Raw genomic sequence first — 9,714 nt, 5'->3', positions numbered from 1 at the left:
AGCAGACAAGCTGAAGGAGCATAGCAGCAAGCAAAGAAGGAATAACGATGGTCGGAAGAGTAGAGCAGCAAAGAAGGATGGTTTGGCCGAACTTCTCCCGCCTTCTATTTCACCGGTGGTAGGAAGAAATTAGGGTAGAGCAGATAAATTAGGGAAGAAATTAGGGCCGCCGAGCTTCTTCTGCTTATGTTTGCAATTTTTAATTTCTCGCGATAAATTTCTCCAACTCATATTCAATATATCGCGATATATCATGATTTATTGCCCCTGTAACCTATTCTGTAAAACAGCTTTTGTACAAATAACATTTCTCATGAGGAGAGAGTGAGGCCCTGTGGACGGCTGTCAGATTGCAGACATCTGAAAGGTATCGAAGTTGGCGCAGGTAAGTAACCACCGAGAAAGAGGAATCTTGAGATTAGAAAAAAAGGTAAATTAACGCACATTTACAATGCGATTCTGCACATTCACAAAGTGCTTCAGCTTCACCTAAATCAATGAACCTTCCTGCTTTGAATTTTCATTCCATAATATATTCAGTACATTTGTCGGATAAAATTAGTTCCAGAAAAGGAAGCTGGCCACCTGACGAGAAATAAAACGTATATATATGAAGACGTTGGAATTTGGAAACGACAACAATACCCACTGAATAAGGCTGGTTTCTTTGCTCTCTCTCTCTCTCTCTCTCTCTCTCTCTCTCCACTTAAGAACAAAAAGGGAAACTGTCGCTCTCTCTGCAACAGAAACATGTCTGGAATTGAACCCACCATGAATATGAATTTGATCTCCAGTTCAAGCTCCTGTTTCTTTGACGAGCAAAGATGGGTGATTCAGATTCGGAAAACCCTAGACGAACAAGTACTGGAAGAAGAGATCGATATCCCAGCCTGCATCTTCAATGTCCCCAAGAAGCTCTTGGCCTCGGACCCTTATTTCTATATCCCTCAACACGTCGCCTTAGGCCCTTACCATTACTGGCGGCCCGAGCTCTACGAGATGCAGCGCCACAAACTCGCCGCCGCCAAACGAACCCAGAAACAGCTTCCTCGGGATTTCAAATTCCAGTATTTTGTAGACGAGTTGGCCAAGCTCGAGCCCAGAATCCGACGTTGCTACCACAAGTACTTGGATTTTAACGGCGAGACCTTGGCCTGGATGATGGCAGTCGACGCCGCCTTCTTGCTGGAATTCATTCAAACTCCTGTCGGAAGAAAGTCGGCCCACGAGGCCATTCTCCGGGATTTGGTGATGCTCGAGAATCAAATTCCCATGTTTTTACTCACAAAGTTGTTGGAGTTTTTGCAGTTTTCGCCGGCGCCGGAATCGGCAGACAAGATGCTTTTTTCCAAGTTGATGGGATTTTGTAAAGAGATTTCGCCGTTTAGGACGGTGGAAAAATTTCCAAATTCCAAACTTGGGCAATGCCCGCACTTCCTGGACTTTTTGTACCACGCTATCGTGCCCAAATTACACGAGCCGCCATCTGAGATCTCTGTTGAAGTTGATGATCAACAAAGTGAAGCCAAAGAGAGCAAAGAAGATGAAGAAGGCAGCCAATCTTTCGGGAATTCAGATCAGGTTAAACAACTGCTTGTTGAACTCTGGAAAATGATCCAGAAATCAAGTCGAGGCCCGCTACATGGCATCAAAATAATACTTCTTTCCGGGCCGGTCCAGGTTATATTGAAACTTCCATGGACGATAATCTCAAATCTTCCTGGACTCAGGCTCTTGAAACCGCCATTGGAGTACTTAGTCTTCTCCCAGAACACCAAACAAACCAACCAAGAAATCCAGACCTCAGTCTCCGATGACATCGTCGGCAAACCGCCGTTAGTGGAGGAGATCGCCATCCCTTCCGTCACAGAGCTGTCCAGCGCCGGCGTCCGGTTCTCCCCCACGAACGGCTCCGTCAAGTCCATCGCCTTCAACGCCGCGTCAGCCACCCTCTACCTCCCCGCCGTCCGGCTGGAGGCCAACACGGAGGCCACTCTCCGAAACCTAGTGGCCTACGAAGCATGCAACGAATCGGGGCCGTTGATTTTCAGCCGATACACCGAACTAATGAACGGGATCATCGACACGGCCGAAGATGCCAGATTACTCAGAGAAAGGGGGATCATTCTAAACCATTTGAAGAGCGACGAAGAGGCTGCCGATCTCTGGAACGGTATGTGCAAATCTGTGAGGTTTGTTGGAAATAATAAATCAAAAAGGTATTTTTTATAAGACCAAGTCCACTCAATAAACTACAGCACCGAGTCTTCAGTTTCTGCTCCATTATTTTCTCCAACCTCCCTGCTTATCTCTATCTTTATTTTAGGCTTGTTTTATGTATTTTGTTTTGTTTCAGTTACTTACTTGTCATTCTGCTCTGCTATATAAAGAGCTAGTGATAAAACAGAAATGTATGACTTCGTATTTTTGATTGAGTAATAAATCATCAGTTCTCAAGTTATGTTTCAACTTCTTTCTTAAAGTTAAATACCAACAAACTGGTATCAGAGCGCGACAGGTTCTGTTTCTTGTTTCTTTTTTTCTCATGGCATCAAACTTGGTCCAGCTTCAAGTTCCTAAGTTGACAAAAGAAAACTATGAAAGGTGGTGTATCCAATTCAAAGCATTGTTCGGTTCACAAGAGTTGTGGGAGGTAGTTTCAAATGGTTATGTTGAACCAAGTTCAGAAGCTGAAGCTCTCTACACTGCTGACCAGAAGAATTCTCTAAGAGACCAACGGAAAAAAGATAAGAAGGCACTCTTTTTGCTGTACCAAGGATTGGAGGATGATACGTTTGAGAAAATTTCTGAAGCAACATGCAGCAAGGAGGTCTGGGACAACCTGAGCACAATTTATAAAGGAGTTGAAAGAGTGAAGAAGGTGAGATTGCAGACTCTTAGAAGTGAGTTTGAAGCAGTTCACATGACAGAAGGGGGATTAGTCTCAGATTATTACTCACGACTTATTGCAATTGTCAATCAAATGAAGAGAAATGGAGAAAAGCTTGAAGATGTTCGAGTAATGGAGAAGATACTGAGGTCTCTTACTCATAATTTTGAGCATGTAGTAACAGCTATAGAGGAGTCAAAGAATCTGGAAACAATGAGTACTGAAGAACTTTTAGGATCTCTGAGAGTTCATGAACTACGTATAAAGAAGCATTCTCAGTCAAACTCAACAGATCAAGCTTTGGTGTCAAAATTCACTTTTGATAATTCAAACAGTGAACATGTTCAAGGACAAACTTCTCAACGTGGAAGAGCAACTTATCGTGGACGAGGTAGAGGTCGCGGAGGATATGGCAGAGGTAAAGCAAATGTTCAATGTTTTAATTGCCATAAATTTGGACATTACTCTTTTGAATGTTCCAGCAAATTTGAAGATCATGTGAACTTAACTGAAGCCTCTAATGACGTTGATGAAGAACCAACTTTGCTGATAGTGCATAAAGAATCTGTTGAGCAAACTAATGTCTGGTATCTTGACTCCGGAGCGTCTAATCATATGTGTGGTCGAAAGGAATGTTTTGTGGATCTGAAAGAAGAATCTGGTGGACTAGTAAGTCTTGGAGATGGCTCGAAGTTGCTGGTTGCAGGGAAAGGAAAGATCCAGGTGTATAAAAACAATGGTGATATCATTTATATTACTGATGTCTATTATATTCCCAGGATGAAGAGCAATATTCTTAGTCTTGGTCAGCTGCTTGAGAAAGGAGATATTATTCATATGGAAAAGAAACAACTCCAGCTAAGAGATGCAAATGGGCAACTCATTGCCCGAATACAAATGTCAAAAAATCGTATGTTTCCTCTACCTTTAAATACTATGAATACATCTTGTTTTCTTGGAATAACAGAAAGTGAGTCAGAAAAATGGCATTTGCGATTTGGGCATCTTCATTTCAATGGACTAAGATTGTTATCTTCAACTGGTATGGTGCATGGACTGCCAAGTATTGAACTATCAGATCGTGTTTGTGAAGGGTGTGTACTTAGTAAGCAAACTCGTCTTCCTTTTCCCAATATGTCATCATGGAGAGCACATGCATGCTTACAGCTTGTACACACAGATATTTGCGGACCAATCGAACCTCATTCTTTTGGTGGCAACAAATATTTCATAAGTTTTATTGATGATTTCAGCCGAAAGGTATGAGTTTATTTTCTGAAAGAAAAAAGTGTTGCATTAACTGTGTTTAAACAGTTCAAATCGCTTGTAGAAAATGAAAGGAAGTGTAAGATTGTGACCATAAGATCTGACAGAGGTGGAGAGTATACTTCAAATGCTTTCCAAGAGTTTTGCAGGGAACATGGTATACGTCATCAGTTGACAACTTCATACACCCCACAGCAAAATGGAATTGCAGAACGAAAGAATCGCACCATACTTGACATGACAAGAACACTGCTCAATGAGAAAAAATTGCCTAAACAGTTTTGGGCTGAAGCAGTGGCTTGTTCGGTTTATCTTCTCAATCGTTGTCCAACGAAAAGTGTTCGAAATATGACACCACAAGAAGCATGGAGCAGATATAAGCCTAGCGTTGGTCATTTAAGGATTTTTGGGTGTATCGCATATGCTCAAATACCTGAGAGCAAGAGAAAGAAGCTGGATGATCATGGTGAAAAATGTATCTTTGTGGGCTATAGTGAAGAGTCAAAGGCATATAAGCTCTACAATCCATTAACAAAAAAATTAATGGTGAGTAGAGATGTTGTTTTTCATGAGGTAGCAATGTGGGATTGGAACAGTGACAAAGATAAAGAAAAAATTATTGAGGATGCAACAATGATTCATGAAGATGCAGCAGCAAATCATTCTGTAGGCGGGAGTCAATCGGTCACAATTACGCCTACAACACAGTCAACATCAGCTGCAAGTTCTCATGTAAGTAGCAGCAATTTTCATGCAGATTCTCAAGCGAGTAATAGCAGTTTGCATGAAAGCAGTAGTAGCCATCCCAACTCAAATTCAAGTTCTTCAAGTGATAGTTCCTCCCCAGTCAATTTTAGAAGCCTACAAGACATTTACAGGAACACGCAACAAATGGAAGAGGAAGCTGCAAATCTGTTTTGTTTGTATGTTGATCATGAGCCCATCAATTTCAAAGAAGCTGTGACAAAAGATTGCTGGAAGTCTGCCATGGAGGAAGAAATGATGGCTATCAACAAAAATGACACATGGGAATTAACCACACTTCCACCAAATCAACAAGCAATTGGAGTCAAATGGGTATACAAAATTAAGCGAAATGCTGATGGTAGCATTGCTCGCTACAAAGCAAGACTAGTAGCAAAAGGGTACAAGCAAAAATATGGAATTGACTATGACGAAGTGTTTGCTCCAGTGGTTCGATTTGATACGGTAAGACTACTGATTTCTCTTGCAGCATCTCATAGGTGGAAAATATACCAACTCGATGTTAAGTCGGCCTTTCTCAATGGAATTCTCACAGAAGAAGTATATGTTCATCAGCCTGAAGGGTTTGAAATAAGAGGCGAGGAACACAAGGTTTACAAATTAAAAAAGGCGTTGTATGGTCTGAAGCAAGCCCCACGTGCATGGAATTCTCGCATTGATGATTATCTTCGTCAAACTGGTTTCGATCAATGCCCATATGAACCTTGTGTTTATGTGAAAAATAATATTGATGGTGAATTTCTAGTTATCTGTTTATATGTGGATGATCTTTTGTTTACAGGGAATAGCCAAAGATTATTCACAGAGGTCAAACAAAATATGTTTAATGAGTTTGAAATGACAGATAATGGGTTGATGTCTTTCTTCTTGGGGTTGGAGATTCAACAAGACAAGGATGGAATATTTGTGTGCCAACAAAAATACACAGATGAATTGCTGAGAAAATTCAAAATGAGTGATTGTAGTATTGTTGCAACTCCTGTCACTACAGATACTCGGTTGACAAAAGAAGGAGAAGGTAATCTTATTGAATCAACATTATTCAAAAGCTTGATTGGAAGTCTTAGATATTTAACTGTGACAAGGCCGGACATTGTGTATGGAGTTAGCCTATTGAGTCGCTACATGGAAGTGCCAAGAGAATCTCACTGGCAAGCTGCAAAAAGAATCTTGAGGTATGTGAAAGGCACACTTAATCTTGGCATTTTTTATGCTTATGGAGAAAGTACGAAACTTGTTGGGTATTCTGATAGTGACTGGGGTCGAGATCCTGAAGAAAGGAAAAGCACAACAGGTTATGTTTTTTACCTTGGCTCAACAGCATTTACTTGGGCATGCAAAAAACAACCAATTGTGGCTTTATCATCATGTGAGGCTGAATATGTGGCAGTTTCATTTACTGTATGTGAAGCCATATGGTTAAGAAATCTTCTGACAAGTCTGAATCACACTCAAGAAGGATCTACATTGATACGTGTTGACAACATGTCAGCAACTAAACTGTCAAAGAATCCCACGCAGCATGGAAGAAGCAAGCATATTGATACTCGTTTTCATTTTCTCAAAGATCATGTAAAGCAAAAGACAGTTGAGCTGGTGTATTGTCATACAAAGGAACAAGTAGCAGATATCTTCACTAAGCCACTGTCATCAGAAGTCTTTATCAGATTAAGATCACTGCTTGGGATGAAGGCTTTTTGATTTGAAGGGGAATGTTGGAAATAATAAATCAAAAAGGTATTTTTTATAAGACCAAGTCCACTCAATAAACTACAGCACCGAGTCTTCAGTTTCTGCTCCATTATTTTCTCCAACCTCCCTGCTTATCTCTATCTTTATTTTAGGCTTGTTTTATGTATTTTGTTTTGTTTCAGTTACTTACTTGTCATTCTGCTCTGCTATATAAAGAGCTAGTGATAAAACAGAAATGTATGACTTCGTATTTTTGATTGAGTAATAAATCATCGGTTCTCAAGTTGTGTTTCAACTTCTTTCTTAAAGTTAAATACCAACAAGGTTGACGAGAGTGCCGTTTCTGGACAAAGTGATCGAAGATGTGAACAAGTATCACAACGGCAGGTGGAAGGTGAAGCTTCGCGGCTTCCTGAAGCTGTATGTGTTTAAGTCATGGAAGTTTCTGACACTGCTGGGGGCGGTGTTGCTGCTGCTGTTCATGAGCTTACAGGCGTTTTGCTCGGTGTATAGCTGTGCTCGAATATTTCATATCAAAAGCATTTGATTATGTGGTGGTGATCTCTTTATTAATTTAATCAGTTCGGAAGACATATATACTTGTTTTTGTTTAATTAATTACTTGAATTAATTTGTTTTTCATTCACCAATTATATGTCGTAGGTTTGATTATATATATACATATACAAGTGTTTTTAATCAAGCTGGTTATTTGGTTTGGGGCTCTGCTTAATTACCGAGAGAAAGCGATTGGACCCTTCGCTTTTCATGAAACGAGATTAATGTTACATATTTGTGCTCAGATTTATTTATTTATTTTTTTTTTATCTTTACTTTTGTTATTTGGTGTAGTGCAATATTGTCCCTGTAATTAAGATGTATTAACAGAAAAAAGCGCAAAAGCATCTACCTTTAGGATCCTAACTGAATTGAGACGGGATGAGAAACATGTAATGTATACAAAAACAACAAAACACAACTAAATCTAGCTAAAATCTCTTGAAGAAAAAAACATTATTTCTCTATTCACATCTTATGAGCAAGTGAAAACCCAAAAATTCGAGATGAACATTAAGAGATCTTCAAAATTAGCTATAAAACTCCTGGATCAAGCACTCAACATGAAGGAGGCCATTGACAGAGTCACCAGAGAATGACAATATGTACTCAGTAAAAACTAGGACCAGAGGAATGAAATTAGTTGAAATCTCCAAAGTTCGTTATAGATACTCACTAGAACAAAATACTTTTTAATTAAACTTCAAGATTATGACCATGTATTTGATTGACATGTTTTTCATGTTAATCAAATACACGGTAATTGCAATTAGCCAAAGACGAGTCAAATCCCAAACTCTTGACGACTGTGCTACATGTACCGACAAAATATGCAAACTTGATGATCAAATCGAACTTTATAGATCGGACTTCATCATTAATAATCAGGTTTCATTAATTATGAAGTTCGGTCAGGCTTCATCCAAAGGTGGCAGCGGCAAATTAGATGAAGATATTTTTGAATTTTGACGCATTCAATTTTCTTCTCTATAATATAATTATTTGTACAAATAATATTTTTCATATTTTAATATCAAGGGATAATTTCTTAGCGTGTAGCATAATATTACTATTAATTTATAGAAATTTAATTAGCTATTAACTATATTAAGGTCTCAATCTCTCTAATTAATTTGCTCAAATATGGTACAACTATATGCTTCTATTTTACACATGAAATTTTAAGTTTAAGCATGCGATTGCATCAACGATGTGATGCCAAGACTTCTTTTACAACAAAATTGAGATCATCAAAGATTGCTAGCTACCTATGGATGATTCCATCACCATTTGCATTGACTTAACTAATTTTATTAATATATGAATGATCTCATATTATTATAAAAATATAAGGTTGGCAAAACGTCAATATAGACAACGTGATTTTTAAGTTTAGCTTTTTAGTATTTTGAATTATTAAAAGAAACAAAGACAGAAAGAGCATGCATTGGAGCTTGAGGTTGAGCATTGGATGGAGATGTACCACTCTTTCCCACTCTCTCACTAAGTTATTAGACAGTCTTTATACGGCACCGGTGGCTAGCCATATAGAAATTAGTTTATTCTCATGCTTTTTAATTAAACTTCAGGATTATGACCATATAATTAGAGAGGTCCTTCTTGTTTGATATCGTGTAATGTAATTATTTATACATAAATACATTGCTAGTTTTTGAACGTTCCTTTTTGTAATGAACTAATTATTGTATTTTAATTTTTATTATTACAACTATTAAATTTTAATTTTTATTAAAATTGAATTTCTCCTTTAATTTTTAATTAAATTTTAATTAATAAAGTGTGATGCCAATACCCATCTGACGATACTCAATAATCAGCTCCTGGGCTACGCCTTGTTTAGCCTCAACCCATAGGCCAAGTTTCGTTCAACATTGACCCATGAATAGGCGTTGATCGCCCTCTAATACTAATCCTCATAATTTGTCTAGATAACAATTCCTAGATGGGATGGAATGATGAGACCTAATCCCAAGTTACGGATTATCTTTACTTAACTATAAAAGAATAGGATCTCTACTCCAAGGTAAAGATGCAACTCTTTCTAAATCTTAAATTTTCTCTAATTGCTTATCGCTTCCTCTTATTCCTCATCTAATTTAAGTATTAGAATGGTTTTCCTAACCAACTTTAAGGTAGTCTCACCATTTATTTCTTACAGTTTGCCAACATCTTACTAGTCTAATTGAGATTTTAGTCATCTGTTATGCTTCCTCTTTCTAAATATATTGATGGTTAGTTTCTGGCATCACCAATAGGCAATTCACATGACTTGAAAAAATATAATAACAAATATATATAGAACCTCAAATTTTAACAAGATTCGACTAAAGTTGTCTACGTTCTCAACACCATCAAAACTATTTCATTAATTTTTAAAGAGAGAAATACAAAGGAGATAGAAGAATACAATTTTTGAGATGATCTACGTACATAAGAGGGGCGATGGTTCCTTCTATAGAGAAAAGAAAGTCCCCCCAAACCTTCTTCTAAATGATTTAAAAAAGATGACCTACCCAAGTTTT

The 9,714-nt window shown here is 38.1% G+C and overlaps 1 protein-coding gene across 1 annotated transcript; it reads left to right on the top strand.

Moving 5' to 3' along the window:
* Positions 1-720: 720 nt before the first annotated feature.
* On the top strand, positions 721-3,392 carry LOC127794816 (putative UPF0481 protein At3g02645). Its single transcript, XM_052326070.1, has 3 exons — positions 721-2,192; positions 2,509-3,308; positions 3,373-3,392. The coding sequence occupies exons 1-3, from the start codon at positions 751-753 to the stop codon at positions 3,390-3,392; spliced, it is 2,262 nt and encodes a 753-aa protein (XP_052182030.1). The 5' UTR covers positions 721-750.
* Positions 3,393-9,714: the final 6,322 nt, after the last annotated feature.

Source organism: Diospyros lotus, chromosome 2 (genome assembly GCF_014633365.1).
Source record: "Diospyros lotus cultivar Yz01 chromosome 2, ASM1463336v1, whole genome shotgun sequence".
Lineage (NCBI taxonomy): Eukaryota > Viridiplantae > Streptophyta > Magnoliopsida > Ericales > Ebenaceae > Diospyros > Diospyros lotus.
Note: the sequence above shows the minus strand (reverse complement) of the source record. Positions and strands in the feature narration are given on the sequence as shown.